A 22,511-nucleotide genomic window follows, 5' to 3' on the forward strand; every position below is an offset into this window, starting at 1 on the left:
TGATGTGGAGGGCCTGTTGACTCATATACTTTATTTTCCAATTTTGACTCTTCTGCAGAAATTGGAAGAGAAGTTGCGAAGTCAGTCAGATTACGAAGAAATTAAAACGGAGCTAAGGTGAGATTCATACCTCGCTCTGCAATTGTGTTCTCTATCACGCTGATTAATAATGTGCTATGGGGAACACTCCACGCTCTCAGGTTTATAATGTAATAAATAAGATGGCGGCGTCACTAGGGGTTGTTTATACCTATTACAGTGCTGTATATATTTACCCTTCTGTCAAGCACAAAATACATATCCATCTTTTATTGTATAAAACCTATACATCTACTAGAAGTGTTAATTGCACAGCCATACGAAGCTATCATCTTTATTTATACCTTAGAGGTAGGTAGAGTTTACAGAGGGAGTATTTCATATTTTTGCATTTATTGCCCCAGAGAAATTGTATTTTTGTCATATTATCTTTTTTTCTACTAATACAGATATTTCATAACAAAATTTGATTTTTTAATTCTTTTTTTATTAACCCCTTCCCGACATGCGCCGTACTAGTACTGCGCTGCCGGCACTGCATTACTGACAGCCGCAGTACTAGTACGGCGCATCGATCACCGCGGTCTCGCGCTGAGCGCCGCGGTGATCGGGTGCGGGTGTCAGCTGTATATGACAGCTGACACCCCGCAGCAATGCCCACGATCGGCGCTGTCACCGATCGCGGGCATTTAACCCCTCTGATGCCACTGTCAATAGTGACAGCGGCATAGAGGGGGATCGCGCAGGGACGGGGGCTCCCTGCGCTCTCCCACCGGAGCAACGCGATGAGATCGCGCTGCTCCGGTGACCTGGAAGGAGTCCCTGGATCCAAGATGGCCGCGGGACTCCTTCCGGGTCATGAGATGACCCTGCTTGCCGGCGTCTGCTGAGAATCCTCATAGCAGGCGCCGGCAAGCCTGTGGAACGTGCCTGTCACATCGGTGATCAGACAGAGTGCTGTGCACACTGTCTGATCACTGATCTGTGATGTCCCCTCCTGGGACAAAGTAAAAAAGTTAAAAAAAAAAATTTTCCACATGTGTAAATAAAAAATAAAAAAAAATTCCTAAATAAAGAAAAAAAAAAAAAAAATTCCCATAAATACATATCTTTATCTAAATAAAAAAAAAATCACACAATAAAAGTACACATATTTGGTATCGCCGCGTCCGTAACGACCCCACCTATAAAACTATATCACTAGTTAACCCCTTCAGTGAACACCGTAAAAAAAAAAAAAAAACGAGGCAAAAAAACAACGCTTTATTCTCATACCGCCAAACAAAAAGTGGAATAACACGCGATCAAAAAGACGGATATAAATAAGCATGGTACCGCTGAAAACGTCATCTTGTCCCGCAAAAAAAAAGCCGCCATACAGCATCATCAGCAGAAAAATTAAAAAGTTATAGCTCTCAGAATAAAGCGATGCAAAAAAATTATTTTTTTATATAAAATAGTTTTTATTGTGTAAAAGCGCCAAAACATAAAAAAATTACATAAATGAGGTATCGCTGTAATCGTACTGACCCGAAGAATAAAACTGCTTTATCCTTTTTACCAAACGCGGAACGGTATAAACGCCCCCCCTAAAAGAATTTCAGGAATTGCTGATTTTTGTTCATTCCGCCTCCCAAAAATCGGAATAAAAAGCGATCAAAAAATGTCATGTACCCGAAAATGGTATCAATAAAAACGTCAACTCGTCCCGCAAAAAACAAGATCTCACATGACTCTGTGGACCAAAATCTGGAAAAATTATAGCTCTCAAAATGTGGTGATGCAAAAACTATTTTTTGCAATAAAAAGCGTCTTTTAGTGTGTGACGGCTGCCAATCATAAAAATCCGCTAATAAACCCGCTATAAAAGTAAATCAAATCCCCCTTCATCACCCCCTTAGTTAGGGAAAAATTATACAATTTAAAAATATATATTTATTTCCATTTTCCCGTTAGGCTACTTTCACACTAGCGTCAGTACGGGGCCGTCGCGCTGCGTCGGCCCGACATACCGACGCATACTGTGCAAGCGCCGCACAACGGGGGCAGCGGATGCTGTTTTTCCACGCGGAGTTCCAGCCGCGCATGCGCGGTCGGAAATGGTGGACCGTCGGCACAAAAAAAGTTACATGTAACGTTTGTTGCTGCCGGCGGTCCGCCACAACACGACGCAACCGTCGCACGACGCTTGTGACGTGTGTCAATATGTCGCTAATGTTAGTCTATGGGGAAAAAACGCATCCTGCAGATGACTTTGCAGGATGCGTTTTTTCGCCAAAACGACGCATTGCGACGTATGCAAAAAAACGCTAGTGTGAAAGTAGCGCTAGGGTTAGGACTAGGGTTAGTGTCATGATTCCAATGGCAGGGAATCACCAAAAGGGCAAGCACAAAAATAGGACAAGCTCTAGGGTGATGGAACCTGAGCTGACCGCGATCCTGAACTTAACACAAACACTATCAGCAGCCGGGGAACGTACCTACGGGGACTCTAGACGTCTCGCGCCAGCCGGAGAACTAACTTCCCCTAGAAGATGAAAAGCAGACCTCTCTTGCCTCCTAGAGAAATACCCCAAAGGGATAGTAGCCCCCCACATATAATGACGGTGAATTAAGAGGAAGGCACATACGCAGGTATGAAAACAGTTTTAGCAAAATGAGGCCCGCTACAGCTAGATAGCAGAAGGATACAAAAGAGATCTAGGCGGTCAGCGAAAAACCCTTTCTTCAAAAAACCATCTTGAAATTACTGGGACCCATGTGCCAACTCATGGTACATGGGGAGTAATTTCAGCCCACTAGAGCAACCAGCAGCAAAGATTCATATGTATGCAAGCTGGACTAAAAACATGATAAGGCAGAACACAAAAAACAGGAAAATCAGAACTTAGCTTGTCCAGCAGATTATAGGAGCAGGTAGCAGAGGCAAACAGAGACACTCTGATTACATTGATAGCCGGCAAGGGAATGACAGGAAAGCCAGGTTAAATAGGAAACACCCAGCCTATGATGGACAGGTGGAAACCAGAGACCGCAACCCACCAAAGTCACCCAGTACCAGTTGTAACCACCAGAGGGAGCCCAAAAACAGAATCCACAACAGTACCCCCCCCTTGAGGAGGGGTCACCGAACCCTCACGAGAACCCCCAGGGCGATCAGGATGAGCTCTATGGAAGGCGCGGACCAAATCAGTCGCATGAACATCAGAGGCGACCACCCAGGAATTATCCTCCTGACCATAACCCTTCCACTTAACCAAATACTGGAGTTTGCGTCTGGAAACACAGAATCCAAGATCTTCTCAACAACATACTCCAATTCTCCCTCCACCAGCACCGGAGCAGGAGGCTCAACCGAAGGAACAACGGGCACCTCATACCTCCGCAATAACGACCGATGGAACACATTATGAATAGCAAACGATGCTGGGAGATCCAAACGAAAAGACACAGGGTTAAGAATCTCCAAGATCTTATAAGGACCGATGAACCGAGGCTTGAACTTAGGAGAAGAGACCTTCATAGGGACAAAACGAGAAGACAACCACACCAAGTCCCCAACACGAAGTCGGGGACCCACGCGGCGACGGCGATTAGCAAACTGCTTCTCCTGAGACAACTTTAAATTGTCCACCACCTGATTCCAAATCTGATGTAGCCTGTCCACCACCACGTCCACTCCAGGACAATCCGAAGGCTCCACCTGACCAGAGGAAAAACGAGGATGAAACCCCGAATTACAAAAGAAAGGAGAAACCAAAGTGGCAGAACTAGCCCGATTATTAAGGGCAAATTCGGCCAGCGGCAAAAAGACAACCCAGTCATCTTGATCAGCAGAAACAAAACACCTTAAATAAGTTTCCAAGGTCTGATTAGTTCGCTCCGTCTGGCCATTCGTCTGAGGATGGAATGCAGACGAGAAAGACAAATTAATGCCCATCTTAGCACAAAACGTCCGCCAAAATCTAGACACAAACTGGGATCCCCTGTCAGAAACGATATTCTCCGGAATCCCATGCAAACGAACCACGTTCTGAAAAAACAAAGGGACCAACTCAGAGGAGGAAGGCAACTTAGGCAAGGGTACCAAATGAACCATCTTAGAAAAGCGGTCACACACAACCCAGATGACGGACATTTTCTGTGAGACAGGGAGATCTGAAATAAAATCCATGGAAATGTGCGTCCAAGGCCTCTTCGGGATAGGCAAGGATAACAACAACCCACTGGCCCGAGAACAGCAAGGCTTAGCCCGAGCACACACTTCACAAGACTGCACAAAGGTACGCACATCCCTTGACAAGGAAGGCCACCAAAAAGACCTGGCCACCAAGTCTCTAGTACCAAATATTCCAGGATGACCAGCCAATGCAGAAGAATGGACCTCGGAGATGACTCTACTGGTCCAATCATCCGGAACAAACAGTCTTTCTGGTGGACAACGATCAGGTTTATCCGCCTGAAACTCCTGCAATGCACGTCGCAAGTCTGGGGAGACGGCGGACAATATTACCTCATCCCTAAGGATACCAGTAGGCCCAGAGTCTCCAGGAGAGTCAGGCACAAAACTCCTGGAAAGAGCATCTGCCTTCACATTCTTTGAACCTGGCAGGTATGAAACCACAAAATTGAAACGAGAAAAAAACAATGACCAACGAGCCTGTCTAGGATTCAGACGCCTGGCAGACTCAAGGTAAATCAGATTTTTGTGATCAGTCAAGACCACCACACGATGTCTAGCACCCTCAAGCCAATGACGCCACTCCTCAAATGCCCACTTCATGGCCAAAAGCTCCCGATTACCCACATCATAATTCTGCTCGGCGGGCGAGAATTTTCTAGAAAAGAACGCACATGGCTTCATCACCGAGCCATCGGAACTTCTCTGTGACAAAACCGCCCCCGCTCCAATCTCGGAAGCATCAACCTCAACCTGAAAAGGAAGTGAAACATCTGGTTGACATAACACAGGAGCAGAAGAAAACCGGCGCTTAAGTTCCTGAAATGCCTCCACAGCCGTAGGAGACCAATCAGCAACATCAGCACCTTTCTTAGTCAAATCAGTCAAAGGTTTAACAACACTGGAAAAATTAGCAATGAAACGACGATAAAAATTAGCAAAACCCAAGAACCTCTGAAGACTCTTAACAGATGTAGGTTGTGTCCAGTCACAGATCGCCTGAACCTTGACGGGATCCATCTCAATAGTAGAAGGAGAAAAAATGTACCCCAAAAAAGAAATCTTCTGAACTCCGAAGAGACATTTTGAGCCCTTCACAAACAAAGAATTGGCCCGCAGGACTTGAAACACCTTCATTACCTGTAGAACATGAGACTCCCAGTCATCAGAAAAAAACAAAATATCATCCAAATACACAATCATAAACTTATCCAGATATTCACGGAAAATATTGTGCATAAAGGACTGAAAGACTGAAGGAGCATTAGAAAGTCCAAAAGGCATTACCAAATACTCAAAATGGCCCTCAGGCGTATTAAATGCGGTTTTCCACTCATCACCCTGCTTTATCCGCACAAGATTATACGCACCGCGAAGATCTATCTTAGTGAACCACCTAGCCCCCTTAATGCGAGCAAACAAATCAGTCAATAATGGCAATGGATACTGATATTTGACTGTAATCTTATTCAGAAGGCGATAATCTATACAAGGCCTCAGGGAACCATCTTTTTTAGCCACGAAAAAAAAACCTGCTCCCAGAGGGGACGAAGATGGACGGATATATCCCTTTTCCAAGGACTCCTTAATATAATTCCGCATAGCAGTATGCTCTGGCACTGACAGATTAAATAAACGACCCTTAGGGAACTTACTGCCAGGAATTAAATCTATAGCACAGTCACAATCCCTATGAGGAGGGAGCGAATTGAGCTTAGGCTCCTCAAAAACATCCCGATAGTCAGACAAAAACGCAGGGACCTCAGAAGGAGTAGATGAAGCGATTGAACTCAGAGGTGCATCATCATGAACCCCCTGACATCCCCAGCTTAACACAGACATTGTTTTCCAATCCAGGACTGGATTATGAGTTTGTAACCATGGCAGACCAAGCACTAGTACATCATGTAAATTATACAGTACAAGGAAGCGAATCACCTCCTGATGAACGGGAGTCATGCGCATGGTCACTTGTGTCCAGTACTGCGGATTATTCATAGCCAATGGTGTAGAGTCAATTCCCTTCAAAGGAATAGGAACTTCCAGAGGCTCCAGACTAAAACCGCAGCGTTTGGCAAATGACCAATCCATAAGACTCAGGGCAGCGCCCGAATCCACATAGGCATCGACGGAAATGGATGACAGTGAACAAATCAGAGTTACAGACAAAATGAACTTAGACTGCAGAGTACTAATGGCAAAAGATTTATCAACCTTTTTTGTGCGTTTAGAGCATGCTGAGATAACATGAGCTGAATCACCACAATAAAAACACAATCCATTTTTCCGCCTATAATTTTGCCGTTCACTTCTGGACTGAATTCTATCACATTGCATAGTCTCAGGTGCCTGTTCAGAAGACACCGCCAACTGGTGCACAGGTTTGCGCTCCCGTAAACGCCGATCAATCTGAATGGCCATAGTCATAGACTCATTCAGACCTGTAGGCGCAGGGAACCCCACCATAATATCCTTAATGGCCTCAGAAAGACCATTTCTGAAGTTTGCAGCCAGGGCGCACTCATTCCACTGAGTAAGCACCGACCATTTCCGAAATTTTTGACAATATACTTCCGCTTCATCATGCCCCTGAGAGAGGGCCAATAAAGCCTTTTCAGCCTGAATCTCCAGGTTAGGTTTCTCATAGAGCAATCCCAGTGCCAGAAAAAACGCATCCACACTGAGCAATGCAGGATCCCCTGGTGCCAATGCAAATGCCCAATTCTGAGGGTCACCCCGCAGGAAAGATATAACAATCTTGACCTGCTGAGCAGGGTCTCCAGAGGAGCGAGATTTCAAAGAAAGAAACAATTTGCAATTGTTCCTGAAATTCAAGAAGGTAGATCTATCTCCAGAAAAAAACTCTGGAATAGGAATTCTAGGTTCAGACATAGGAGTGTGAACAACAAAATCCTGTATGTTTTGAACCTTAGCAGCAAGATTATTCAGGCTGGAAGCCAAACTCTGGACATCCATGTTAAACAGCTAAGGTCAGAGCCATTCAAGGGTTAAGAGGAGGTAAGAAGCAGCTAGACAGCAATTAAGGGCTAGGCAGCAAAACTCTGAGGAAAGAAAAAAAAAAAAAATCCCCCTAAACACTTCTTTTTCTCCTGCTTCAGCCCAAACTTTCGGGCCGGCTATACTGTCATGATTCCAATGGCAGGGAATCACCAAAAGGGCAAGCACAAAAATAGGACAAGCTCTAGGGTGATGGAACCTGAGCTGACCGCGATCCTGAACTTAACACAAACACTATCAGCAGCCGGGGAACGTACCTACGGGGACTCTAGACGTCTCGCGCCAGCCGGAGAACTAACTTCCTCCTAGAGAAATACCCCAAAGGGATAGTAGCCCCCCACATATAATGACGGTGAATTAAGAGGAAGGCACATACGCAGGTATGAAAACAGTTTTAGCAAAATGAGGCCCGCTACAGCTAGATAGCAGAAGGATACAAAAGAGATCTAGGCGGTCAGCGAAAAACCCTTTCTTCAAAAAACCATCCTGAAATTACTGGGACCCATGTGCCAACTCATGGTACATGGGGAGTAATTTCAGCCCACTAGAGCAACCAGCAGCAAAGATTCATATGTATGCAAGCTGGACTAAAAACATGATAAGGCAGAACACAAAAAACAGGAAAATCAGAACTTAGCTTGTCCAGCAGATTATAGGAGCAGGTAGCAGAGGCAAACAGAGACACTCTGATTACATTGATAGCCGGCAAGGGAATGACAGTTAAGCCGGGTTAAATAGGAAACACCCAGCCTATGATGGACAGGTGGAAACCAGAGACCGCAACCCACCAAAGTCACCCAGTACCAGTTGTAACCACCAGAGGGAGCCCAAAAACAGAATCCACAACAGGTTAGGGCTAGGGTTAGGGTTGGGGTTAGGGCTAGGGTTAGGGCTGGGGTTAGGGTTTGGGTTTCAGTTAGAATTGGGGAGTTTTCACTGTTTAGGCACATCAGGGGCTCTCCAAACGCGACATGGCGTCCGATCTCAACGCGTTTGTTTGCGTTAAAAACGCATGCGTTTTTATAGAAAAAAACAGAACACACACTGAAAAGTCACCCACCACCATCAAGGTGATAAAGGGATCCAAACCCTAACCCTACCCCTAAACTCACCCCTAACCGTTTAATGAACATTTTCTGACAGTCATAGTGCCACGTATTTCAGTGCCACGATATTTCAGTGCCACGATATTTCAGTGCCACGATATTTCAGTGCCACGAATTTCAGTGCCACGTATTTCAGTGCCACGTCTTTCAGTGCCGCGATATTTCAGTGCCACGTCTTTCAGTGCCACGATATTTCAGTGCCACGTCTTTCAGTGCCACGATATTTCAGTGCCACGTCTTTCAGTGCCACATCTTTCAGTGCCACGTCTTTCAGTGCCACGATATTTCAGTGCCACGTACTTAAGTGCCACGATATTTCAGTGAAAATGTGGCACTGAAATATCGTGGCATTTCAGTGAAATACGTGGCACTGAAATATCGTGGCATTTCAGTGAAATACGTGGCACTGAAATATCGTGGCATTTCAGTGAAATACGTGGCACTGAAATATCGTGGCATTTACGTGAAATGCGTGGCACTGAAATATCGTGGCATTTACGTGAAATATGTGGCACTGAAATATCGTGGCATTTACGTGAAATACGTGGCATTTACGTGAAATACGTGGCACTTGTATACGTGGCACTTGTATACGTGGCACTTGTATACGTGGCACTTGTATACGTGGCACTTGTATACGTGGCCACTGAAATATCGTGGCACTTATATACGTATATACGTATATAAACGTATTTCAGTGCCACGTATTTCAGTGCCACGTATTTCAGGTTAGGGGTAGGGTTAGGGTTTTTTGTTTTTTTCTCGTTTTCTTGTGTTTTTCTATAAAAACGCATGCGTCTAAAAAACGCATGTGTTTTACCGCGTTTACATGCGTTTTTTCACACATGCGTTTTTTAAAAAAACGCATTTAGATAAAAAAGCAAGTGTGAAACCAGCCTTACCCTTGGGAAAATAAAAACGTGGGGGCTAAAATATAATTTTCGTGGAAAAAAATATATTTTTTATTTTCGCGGCTTTGCGTTATAAACTGTAGTGAAACACTTGGGGGTTCAAAGTTCTCACAACACATCTAGATAAGTTCCGTGGGGGGTCTAGTTTCCAATATGGGGTCACTTGTGGGTGGTTTCTACTGTTTAGGTACATCAGGGGCTCTGCAAATGCAACAAGACACCTGCAGACCAATCCATCTAAGTCTGCATTTCAAACGGCGCTCCTTCCCTTCCGAGCTCTGCCATGCGCACAAACAGTGGTTCCCCCCCACATATGGGGTATCAGCGTACTCAGGACAAATTGGACAACAACTTTTGTTGTCCAATTTCTCCTGTTACCCTTGGGAAAATAAAAACGTGGGGGCTAAAATATAATTTTCGTGGAAAAAAAAATATTTTTTATTTTCACAGCTCTGCGTGATAAACTGTAGTGAAACACTTGTTGGTTCAAAGTTCTCACAACACATCTAGATAAGTTCCGTGGGGGGTCTAGTTTCCAATATGGGGTCACTTGTGGGGGGTTTCTACTGTTTAGGTACATCAGGGGCTCTGCAAATGCAACAAGACACCTGCAGACCAATCCATCTAAGTCTGCATTTCAAACGGCGCTCCTTCCCTTCCGAGCTCTGCCGTGCGCACAAACAGTGGTTCCCCCCCACATATGGGGTATCAGCGTACTTAGGACAAATTGGACAACAACTTTTGTTGTCCAATTTCTCCTGTTACCCTTGGGAAAATAAAAACGTGGGGGCTAAAATATAATTTTCGTGGAAAAAAAAATATTTTTTATTTTCACGGCTCTGCGTGATAAACTGTAGTGAAACACTTGTTAGTTCAAAGTTCTCACAACACATCTAGATAAGTTCCGTGGGGGGTCTAGTTTCCAATATGGGGTCACTTATGGGGGGTTTCTACTGCTTAGGTACATCAGGGGCTCTGCAAATGCAACATGACACCTGCAGACCAATCCATCTAAGTCTGCATTTCAAACGGCGCTCCTTCCCTTCCGAGCTCTGCCATGCGCCCAAACAGTGGTTCCCCCCAATGTATGGGGTATCAGCGTACTCAGGACAAATTGGACAATAACTTTTGTTGTCCAATTTCTCCTGTTACCCTTGGGGAAAAAAAATTGCGGGCTAAAACATCATTTAGTGGAAAGAAAAAATTATTTTTTAATTTTCATAGCGCTACATTCTAAACTTTAGTGAAACAATTGGGGGTTAAAAGTGCTCACCACACATCTAGATAAGTTCCTTAGGGGGTCTTCTTTCCAAAATGGTGTCACTTGTGGGGGTTTCCACTGTTTAGGCACGTCAGGGGCTCTCCAAACACGACATGGGTTCCGATCTCAATTCCAGCCAATTTTGCATTGAAAAGTCAAATGGCGCTCCTTCCCTTCCGAGCTCTGCCATGCGCCCAAACAGTGGTTTATCCCCATATATGAAGTATCAGCGTACTCAGGACAAATTGCACAACTTTTGGGGTCCAATTTATCCTGCTACCCTTGGGAAAATAAAAAATTTGGGGCAAAAAGATCATTTTTTGTGAAAATTAATATTAATTTTTTTTTACGGCTCTACATTATAAACTTCTGTGAAGCACTTGGAGGTTCAAAGTGCTCACCACACATCTAGATTAGTTCCTTAGAGGGTCTACTTTCCAAAATGGTGTCACTTGTGGGGGTTTCCACTGTATAGGCACGTCAGGGGCTCTCCAAACACGACATGGGTTCCGATCTCAATTCCAGACAATTTTGCATTGAAAAGTCAAATGGCGCTCCTTCCCTTCCGAGCTCTGCCATGCGCCCAAACAGTGGTTTATCCCCATATATGAAGTATCAGCGTACTCAGGACAAATTGCACAACAACTTTTGGGGTCCAATTTATCCTGCTACCCTTGGGAAAATAAAAAATTTGGGGCAAAAAGATCAATTTTGTGAAAATTAATATACATTTTTTTTTACGGCTCTACATTATAAACTTCTGTGAAGCACTTGGAGGTTCAAAGTGCTCACCACACATCTAGATTAGTTCCTTAGAGGGTCTACTTTCCAAAATGGTGTCACTTGTGGGGGTTTCCACTGTATAGGCACGTCAGGGGCTCTCCAAACACGACATGGGTTCCGATCTCAATTCCAGACAATTTTGCATTGAAAAGTCAAATGGCGCTCCTTCCCTTCCGAGCTCTGCCATGTGCCCAATCAATGGTTTACCCCAACATGTGGGGTATCGGCGTACTCAGGACAAATTGTACAACGACTTTTGGGCATTTTCTGTCATATAGACCCCTCAAAGTCACTTCAAGTGTGAGGTGGTCCGTAAAAAAAAATGGTTTTGCAAATTTTGTTGCAAAAATGAGAAATCGCTTTTCAACTTTTAACCCTTATAACTCCCTAACAAAAAAAAATTATGTTTCCAAAATTGTGCTGATGTAAAGCAGACATGTGGGAAATGTTGTTTATTAACTATATTATGTGATATAACTCTCTAATTTAAGGGCATAAAAACGAAAAATTTGAAAATTGCGAAATTTTCATAATTTTTGACAAATTTCTGTTTTTTTCACAAATAAATTCAAGTCATATCGAAGAAGTTTTACCACTATCATAAAGTACAATATGTCAGGAGAAAACAATCTCAGAATCACCAAGATCCGTTGAAGCGTTTTAGAGTTATGACCTCATAAAGTGACAGTGGTCAGAATTGTAAAAATTGGCCGTGTCAGTTAGGTGAACAACAGGCTTCGGGGTGAAGGGGTTAAAAATTACCATTTAGATTGTGGAGTGACCCCATAAAAAAAGATCCGTGGCCCCTTTAATACGATGGTGATGCCGGGATATCCTCAGTTACAGGATTTCTCTCAACCCTTAGATCAGTCTGATCTTGAACCACCATGGATTGCTGTCCAACATCAGATCGATTTGCATGAACGTGTGCATGAGCCGTTAGATTATATTGAGATAACATTTTATTTTCAGGTGGGTTTGGAGCAGGTCTGTTATGATCCTTAGTGGCTGAGGATCACAGAACTGACGAGCTAAGTAACTGAACATAGAACGAGCTCTAGGGAGGTGGTAACTGGACTGACCGCAATCCTGATTCTAACCAAACACACTAAAGGTAGCCGGTGAACGTGCCTGAATTCCTAGACGTCACGACGCAGCCTGAGAAACTAGCTACCCCTAGAGATAGAAAGTAAGACCTCACTTGCCTCAGAGAAATAACCCCAAAGATATAGAAAGCCCCCAACAAATAATAACGGTGAGGTAAGGGGAAAATACAAACGTAGAAATGAAAACAGATTCAGCAAATGAGGCCCGCTAGTACTAGATAGCAGAAGACAGATAGGAAACTGTGCGGTCAGTAGAAAACCCTATACAAAATATCCACGCTGAGAATTCAAGAACCCCCACACCAACTAACGGTGTGAGGGGAGAAACTCAGCCCTCTAGAGCTACCAGCAAGCAAGGAAATCACATATTAGCAAGCTGGACAAGGACAGATAATAAACCAAGAAACATATTGAACACTGATGATCAAAAAATGAACAAACAGAAACTTAGCTTCTCTTGGAGAGACTGATAACGAAGGTAGTCAGGAGAGATCAAAATAGCACTGAATACATCGACAGCAGGCAACAACTGAAAGTCCAGGTGAGCTAAATAGGAAACCAACTAGCAGATAACGAGACAGCTGATCCCAGCCACAGACCTGCAGAATGACAAAAAGAGCCACCAGAGGGAGCCCAAAGATAGCACTCACACAGTACCACTTGTGACCACAAGAGGGAGCCCAAAAACAGAGTTCACAACACAGGTCCACCCCAAAAACTGCCTGAAAATGTGCCCATAAAATGCAGAAAAGAATGAATATATTGATTTCTATTTAAAAATGACTTGTTCATATGTTCCAGCTTTTGAGCTGTTAAAAGAAGTGAGATGAACATTCTTCAGATGTTTTCTGCTTGCGAGACGCGCCATACTCTGAGAAGCCAGTATGTTGTATGACTGTTTGAGTGTTTTGTAAGTGTTTTTGTTTGAAAAACCGCAAGAGGTTTTTTCATTGTTAAATGGAGTTTAAAAAAAAATCTGGAAAATGCCAGCACAAAAAAGCTGAAAAAAACTCTCACAAAATCCACTGGCAGTCCAAAAATACAAAAAAGCTCTCTGCATATGAGCAAAAACACTAATTGATAGATACTTTAGGGTTAAAAAACAGAGAAAAGGAAGTCATCTGAAGTGTCTTATGCTTTAAAAATTGCCATTTTTGGCCACTTGAAAAAGACATGTATGCGTATTCTTACAGGTCTAGATGGCTTATCATGAAGAGTCCGATGCTGCTAATAGAGGATGAGATGGCCTCTTTATCCACATCAAAGTCTCCTGCAATCACTCCCAGCTTTTGGCTAAGGGTTCGCTTACATCTGTGTATATAAAGTAGCTGAGATTCTCAGCCAGAAAAGTTAGAGAGTGTCATGTGTTTTTTTTCTCACCTATCATCCGTATGCCATATTAGAGTGCAATGCGAGTGTGCTTTTTTGTTCTCACCTAGCATCCTTATGACATGCAAATGCAATCCATATGTAATACATTTTTAAGATCAGCTTTTAACCCCTTAACGACCGCTGATATGCCTTTTAACGGCGGTAGTTAAAGGTACTTATTCCTCAGTGCCGCTTTTTAACAGCACTGAGAAATAAGGGTATAGCGCCCCCCAGCTTTGGAAACTCTCTGGGGTTTCAGGTACAGAGGGTAGCCAAGACCCCAGAGAACATGATTCGGATTAGTTTTTACCGTTCCCAGTGTTGTGATCGCCGGAGGAGAGAGAATATGGGGTCCCTCGAACCCCCCCCCCCCCTTGTACCTCTGGTGTTCCCAGACCCCCCGGCTCCATCCCACGGCCCAGCACGTCATATTCCCAGAAGAAAATGGTGGGCGCATGCGCAGTGCGTCCGCCGAGATCTGCCGTCCGGCACCTGGCAACAATACGAGATTTTTTCTATTGGTTCATTTTTTCCTTCTACATTGCTTTAGTTCTCGTGAAGCACCTGAGGGGCTAATAAACTTCTTAAGTGTGGTTTTGAGCACCTTGATTGGTGCAGTTTTTAGAATGGTGTCACTTTTGGTCATTTTCTGTCATATTGATCCCCCAAACTAACTTCAACTGTGAGGTGGTCCCTAAAAAAAAGGTTTTGTAAATTTTGTTGGAAAAATGAGAAATCGCTGGTCAACTTTTAACCCTTATAACATCCTAACAAAAGAATAATTATGCTTACAAAATTGTGCTGATGTAAAGTTGACATGTGGGAAATGTTATGTTATGTATTAACTATTTTGTGTGACACGACTCTCTGATTTAAGGGCACAAAAACTAAAAGTTTGAAAATTGAAAAATTTTCAAAATATTTGCCAAATTTCATTTTTTTCATACATAAACGCAAGTCATGTCAAATAAATTTTACCACTAACATGAAGTACAATATGTCACGAAAAAAACACTTTCAGAATCAGTGGAATCCGTTGAAGTGTTCCAGAGCTATAAGCTCATAAAGTGACAGTGGTCAGAATTGTAAAAATTGGCTTGGTCATTAAGTACAAAATTGGCTCGGTCACTAAGAAGTTAAATACAGCAATCGTCTATGTCATTTCAAGCTAATTTACTAACTAATAAAACAATCTTATATACAGATATAGATAGAAATATGTCAGTGATATATACACTGCTCAAAAAAAATAAAGGGAACACTAAAATCCCATATCCTAGATATTACTGAATGAGATATTCCAGTTGTAAATCTTTATTCATTACATAGTGGGATGTGTTGAGAACAATAAAACTAAACATTATCAACGTAAATCACAACTAATATTCCACCCAGATCTGGAGTTGGAATGATGCTCAAAATCAAAGTGGAAAATGAAGTTACAGGCTGATCCAACTTCAGTGGAAATGCCTCAAGACAAGGAAATGATGCTCAGTAGTGTGGGTGGCCTCCAAGTGTCTGTATGGCCTCCCTACAATTCCAGGGCATGCTCCTGATGAGGTGCCAGATGGTCTCCTGAGGGGTCTCCTCCCATACCTGGTATGGTGGTGGAACGTGACGTTGGTGGATGGTGCGAGACATGATGTCCCAGATGTGTTCAGTTGGATTCAGGTCTGGGCAACGGGTGGGCCAGTCCATAGCTTCAATGCCTTCATCTTGCAGGAACTGCTGACACACTCCAGCCACATGAGGCCTGGCATTGTCCTGCATTAGGAGGAACCCAGATCCAACCGCACCAGCATATGGTCTCACAAGGGGTCTGAGGATCTCATCTCGGTACCTAATGGCAGTCAGGCTACCTCTGGCTAGCACATGGAGGGCTGTGCGGCCCTCCAAAGAAATGCCACCCCACACCATTACTGGCCCACTGCCAAACTGGTCAGGCTGAAGGATGTTGCAGGCAGCAGATCGCTCTCCAGACTCTGTCACATCTGTCACATGTTCGAAGTTTGAACCTGCTTTCAGGGTGCCAGTGGCGAATTTGCCAATCCTGGTGTTCTGTGGCAAATGCCAAACGTTCTGTACAGTGTTGGGCTGTGAGCACAACCCCCATCTGTGGACGTCGGGCACTCAGACCATCCTCATGGAGTCAGTTTCTAATCGTTTGTGCAGACACATGCACATTTGTGTTTTAACCGACAAATGCTCAAAAGAGCAACAATTGGATCCTCATGTAAATAGTATTAAACAAGAACATTACCCTGTTAATAAGATATATATATACAATGGATCTCAAAATAATTGAAAAGGGATTTATGCAATAGATATAAATTTTATTAAATATAAATCATACAAAAATGGGACAAAAAATTCCAGACAGGAAGTAATCAATGAAATACAGCTAAAAGATAGCCAGTATCAATAAGATGCCAAAATCCTGACGAAGCCGTAGGCGGTGAAACGCGCGTCGAGGCACTGCACGTCCCACGGATACAGCGGCACGCTGGGAACACTATGTCCCAAGGTAAAATGATATGATCTGCTACCTTTTCTATTAGACTCTGGATGCAACTAATAGTCTGTCCACTGTAATTATTGCTGCTGGATCACATTGTTGATTATGTACAATAGAGAGCACCGGTCAGTAATTTATTATTAGGGTGGATTACAGCTCCCCTTACCCAGCTAACAGCAAGGTTCTTTTTGATCCAGCTGAGACTATTTAACTTTGTGTCTGTATTTAATCTATTGTCATAGCCGTTGCCGGGTCACACTAGGCAATGGTTTCTAACTAATATGATAGTGGACGGCTCTACTAATCAAGTTTATAGTAAGATCGCTCTAGTACATATGACAAGTTTACAACCGGATCTTCTGACTTATTACTTCTGATACTATGTGCCGCTGTCTCTACTGGGACATGTTTATTTCTCCTATTGCTAGTATCAATTTTGGCATCTTATTGATACTGGCTATCATTTAGCTGTATTTCATTGATTACTTCCTGTCTGGAATTTTTTGTCCCATTTTTGTATGATTTATATTTAATAAAATGTATATCTATTGCATAAATCCCTTTTCAATTATTTTGAGATCCATTGTATATATCTTATTAACAGGGTAATGTTCTTGTTTAATACTATTTACATGAGGATCCAATTGTTGCTCTTTTGAGCATTTGTCGGTTAAAATGATTGGCCTAGGGGGATAAATTCCGGTTTGGCCACGGAAAACTCTTTTAGGTTATACATGCACATTTGTGGCCTGCTGGAGGTCATTTTGCAGGGCTCTGGCAGTGCTCCTCCTGATCCTTCTTGCACAAAGGCTGGGGTAGCGGTCCTGCTGCCGGGTTGTTGCCCTCCAACAGCCCCCTGGTGTACTGACCTGTGTTCTGGTAGCGCCTCCAGCCTCTGAACACTACGCTGACAGACACAGCAAACCTTCTTGCCACAACTCGCATTGATGTGCCATCCTGGATGAGCTGCACTACCTGAGCCACTTGTGTGGGTTGTAGAGTCCGTCTCATGCTACCATGAGTGTGAAAGCACAACCAACATTCAAAAGTGACCAAAACATCAGCCAGAAAGCATTGGTACTAAGATGTGGTCTGTGGTCCCCACCTGCAGAACCACTCCTTTATTGAGTGTGTCTTGATAATTGCCAATAATTTCCATCTGTTTTCTATTCCATTTGCACAACAGCATGTGAAATTGATTGTCAAACAGTGTTGCTTCCTAAGTGGACAGTTTGATTTCACAGAAGTTTGATTTACTTGGAGTTATATTCTGTTGTTTAAGTGTCCCCTTTATTTTTTGAGCAGTGTATAATCAGTGCTTTGCATGTGTCATTTTCTGTACTTGTATTTAGCTAAAAATAAATAAATAAAAGAAAAAAATGGTGCTGGGTCCCTCTTATTTTTAGTAACCAGCTGAGGGAAAAAAGGCAGTCGAGAGCTGCAAAATAAAATATGGAACAGCATCCAGTCCAGGTGAAAGATTGGAAAAAACTCTATTCCACCATCATACAACGTATGATGGCGGAATAGAGTTTTTTCCAATCTTTCACCTGGACTGGATGCTGTTCCATATTTTATTTTGGAGTTACTGCGTCCAATTGGGTCTGTGGACTTGGAGCATGCATCTTTTTTTCTGATGTGCTGTCAGCTGTCTTTTTTTTTTTGTCTTTTTTTCTTGGATAGTCGAGAGCTGGTCTTAATAGTCTGGGAAGAAGTCAATAATCATGGAGCTTCCTGGCATAACTCCAGGATGTGGGCACCGCTCCTGGCAGCTTAACCCACTAAATGCTGCAATCGATAGCGATCACAGCATTAGAAGGCAGGCAGAGGAATGTAACTCCCTTTGCCCTTTTGATCGGCACCACCATCACGTCATCGTGAGGGGGTGATTGTTGCCATGGTGACCTGATGTCGTCATGACCACATCCGGGTCACCAGAGCTAGCAAACTTGTTACACCATGCTCAGACCATGGTTTAACACACTTTTATGTCAGTGCAGCACTGACAGTTTATAATGCATTGCAGTGCTCTTGTATTGCTATGCTTTATAAGTGATCAAAAAGAAAAAAGTGAAAATCCCATAAAAGAACTAAGTATAGAAGGAAAAAAATAGTAAAAAATAAATAAATAAATCACAAAATAATAAAAAAAATATATATTGTACCCATAAATAAATATTTTTATGCAAAAAAAGTGCACATAATTGGTATCGCCGCTACCGGAACGACACGGCGTATTTAAAACTGTCTGACTAGTTAACCCTTCTGTGAACACTGTAAAAAAAAAAAAAAAAAGTGCCTAAACATAAAAAATATATAAATGTGCTATCAATGTAATCATACTGACCCGAATAATAAAGCTGCCTTATCAATTTTAACACACACGGAATTTCATTAAAAGAAAAAAAATCCTAAATTGCTGGTTTTTGGTCATTCTGCCTCGCAAACATCAAAATAGAAAGCGATCAAAAAATGTTATGTGCCCAAAAATGGTACAAATAAAAACATCAACTTGTCCCGCAAAAAAACAAGCTGTCACTTGATAATATAGCAATTCTTTTTGCAATAAAACATGTCTTTTAGTGTGTGACAGGAGCCAAACATAAAAAACAATATACATCTGGTATTGCTATAATCGCACCGACTCAAAGAATATAGCCATCTGATCACTAATGGCGCACAAGGATCAGCGTAAAAATAAATAAAGCCAATTCTTCACCTGCTGTTGTTTTTTTCAGTCTGCCTCCTAAAGATCGCAGTAAGGCTCAGCTCACATTTATAATGTGCTCTATGCTGAGTGCTTACCCTGGGGTTTCCGTTTAAATTTCTGAAATATGCGATTCAGACGGAACCCCAGCGGAAGATTCCCTATAATGAGGCAGATGGAGGCACTGTGGACGCAGTCTGGCCTATGATCTGGCCGTGTCCATCTTTTTAGGCTTACATATAAGCGTGATCCGCCACAGTTTTGTGCACTCCTGAAAAGAAGGACACCGCTGAACAAAGGCCAGACAGAGTCAAGAGTAACTCTGCCTCATCATAGTGAATGGATCCCTTAGAGGTTTCATCTGAATCACGTCACTTTGAGATTTACAGTGGGGAAAATAAGTATTTGATACACTGCCGATTTTGCAAGTTTTCCACCTACAAAGAGTAGAGAGCTCTGTAATTTTTTTCATTGATACACTTCAACTGTGAGAGACAGAATCTTAAAAAAAATGCAAAAAATCACATTGTATAGTTTTTACATAATTAATTTGAATTATCATTACATTAAATAAGTATTTGATACAATAGAAAAACAGAACTTAATATTTGGTGCAGAAACCTTTTGTTTGCAATTACACAGGTCAGACGTTTCCTGACTTGTTTGGCGATATCCTTGGTCTTTATTGTGCTATTTGTTTAGTGAGCCTCTTGCTTAATGGTGTTGCAGCCGCTGACAGACTTGTGACACTTAGATTGCACACACGTGGACTTCCTTTGACTAAGCATTAGTGATGAGCGAGTGTACTCGTTGCTCGGGGTTTCTCGGGTGACCTCCGAGTATGTGTTAGTGCTCGGAGATTTAGTTTTCATCACGTCAGCTGAATGATTTACAGCTATTAGCCAGGCTGAGTACATGTGGGAGTTGCCGGGTTCCTAGGTAATCCTCACATGTAATCAAGCTGGCTAATAGCTGTAAATCATTCAGCTGCAGCGATGAAAACTAAATCTCCGAGCACTAACAAATACTCGGAGACCACCCGAGCGTGCTTGGGAAAACCCGAGCAACGAGTACACTCCCTCATCACGTGTGACTTATGAAGGTAATTGCTTTCACCAGAAATCTGTAGGGGCTTCATAGCAAAAATGGGTGAATACATATGCACATGCCAATTTTTAGTTATTTGATCCCATAATTTTAATTTGTGACTTCACTTCACCAACTTACACTATTTAGTTCTGATGAATCACATACAAATCGGTTTACAAAGATATTTAAACACATGTTGTAATGTAAAAAAATAGGTAAAAAGCTACTGTACTTGGGACATTTACCACTAGACCCTCTTCAACTATCTCTGGGATGGCCACATATCAACACTATTCAGTTAATAACTGCAAGTTTTGTGGCATGCTGCATATTTCTGTCCAAACCAGTAACATTTTTCCTATTTGCAATGTTTGTGCACAAATAAAATCTGTACATGAACATTTCTAGGTTTATTAAGAAATAAAACATGATGTTTCTCCCAGCAGAGTCTTTGCATAGCTTGTGAGCTAATATGTGCATTATCAGATGTGTAGTGCGGAGGATTCCCATTCCACCACTACCATCACGTGATCCAAGACGTACCAATAGTTAAGTGAGTCCTTATTTGATTATAATGTCTTGTTATTTGGGGAATAACAAGTAATTTAGTCACATCAGTTCCTTTTACTGTAAATCAGTCTCAGTATGAGAAAGCTAATAGTTTTTGATTGATTGAAGTACAGCCTCTGATCACAGACTATGAAGTCCCCAGTGTCCCTTAGGCTTTTTCAAAATCAGTACCAAAACTCTAGCTCACTCTCACTGAGGGAATATAGGGCAGCACATTTGACAGTTGGGTTGAAATGTGCAGGATCATTGCTTTGCTGTACATTGTGTCTGGATTCCTGAGGGAGCTGGTGACAATCTCACTATCCCGGGCCCTAGAGACTAGCACTTCACTATTATCTCCCAGAACAGATGTCATGTCGATGATGTATCAGATCATCGTCTTTACGTAGGGACAGTTACAGAGCCAAACAATCTCTGTAAAGTAGGGAGGAAGGACATGATGATTAGTAGCCCATGCACACTTTATGGTTACGATAACACTTAATACTTCATATTCTGTATTCAGCACTTCTATGTTTTTAGCTTTATCTGTAGCGTATACTGTAAGATATTAATTGCTAACAGCTCACTAGAGAGATCATTTTTACATATTGCCCTCTACCTAGTTTTATCAGTAACAATTGAGATTACGGATATAAGCCAGCTCTTAAAGGGAAGTTATCATCAGAAAATTAAGTATTGTTTAAATCAGGTTTTTGGGTTAAATATATTTTCAAAAACAAAATGGCAATGATTATTTTTTTGCTCTTTTTTTCATATAATGATCTTTATAGAAAAAAATAAAAATAGCTGACATCAACCCCAAACTCCATTATCCCAATTGCCACCGCAACAAAGCAATTGGGAAGAGCAAGGCGAAGCGCCAGAATTGGCGCATCTCATGTGATGCATGACTTTTGGGGTGGCTGCGGGCTCGTATTTTTAGGTTGGGAAGGCCCAAATAACCCTGGACCTTCCCAGTCTGATGATATCAGCTGTCTGCTTACCCTTTGCTGGTTAACAAAAATAGGAGGGACTTCGAATTTTTAATTTATTTATTTAATAAAAAGCTATCCAATAAACTCCACAGGGTGAAATTTTAAAATATGTCGGGGAGGTTGTGCATTTATATCTCGGTCGCTCTGTCTATATGTTTGTCTATATCTATCTCTATCTATTATCTATCTCTATAGATCCCACAGAAAAAAGAGACTCTTTTCCTATGTGAAAATCCTTTATTGGTACATCAATTCAAAGGGATATACCTATTAAAACCATTTAAAAAGAGAAAATAGGGGAATGTGTAGGATGCAAATAATAGGCCCAGGGCACAATATAAAAACACCACATTGGCTGTAAATATAAAATAGATAGATATACACACGGAATATAAATAACATTTAACCCCTTCACGACCTTGGACTTATCAATAAGTCCAGGTTGCCTGGTACTTACGACCTTGGATACGTTAAGGAGATTTTCACGATCGCCGCCAGGTGTCAGCTGGTTCAGACAGCTGACACCTGGCATCGCTTTCGTCACTTTAACCCCCTAAATGCTGCGACAGCAGCATTTAGCAAGCAGGCAGAGGGAAGAAAACCCCTCTGTTTTGGATTGGCGCCCCCGCCATGTCACCGTGAGTGCCTGATCATTGCCATAGTGACCAGAGGCGTAGCTAGGGTTTTGATCCAGGGGGGGGCGAAGCTTCTGAGTGGGCCCCTAACCAGATAACCTTGATTACAACTCAGTGACGACCCCTAATAGTGGAGAACTTCAGCAGATGATCGCGCTGTTACTGAAGATAATCTCTATATAAAAACCAATATGGATATTACCGCCATATGGTCAGTGGTAGATACCAGCCCTACAGAACATA

General features: G+C 42.4%; 1 protein-coding gene across 1 annotated transcript in view; it reads left to right on the top strand.

The window, feature by feature from the left end:
• Positions 1-22,511, top strand: part of CUX2 (cut like homeobox 2) — a 643,055-nt gene that overhangs the window by 540,375 nt on the left and 80,169 nt on the right. Inside the window, exon 12 of the mRNA XM_077292557.1 lies at positions 59-117. Coding sequence (XP_077148672.1) covers positions 59-117 — 59 coding nt within the window. The remainder of the gene's footprint in view (positions 1-58; positions 118-22,511) is intronic.

This window comes from Ranitomeya variabilis, chromosome 1, assembly GCF_051348905.1.
Source record: "Ranitomeya variabilis isolate aRanVar5 chromosome 1, aRanVar5.hap1, whole genome shotgun sequence".
NCBI lineage: Eukaryota > Metazoa > Chordata > Amphibia > Anura > Dendrobatidae > Ranitomeya > Ranitomeya variabilis.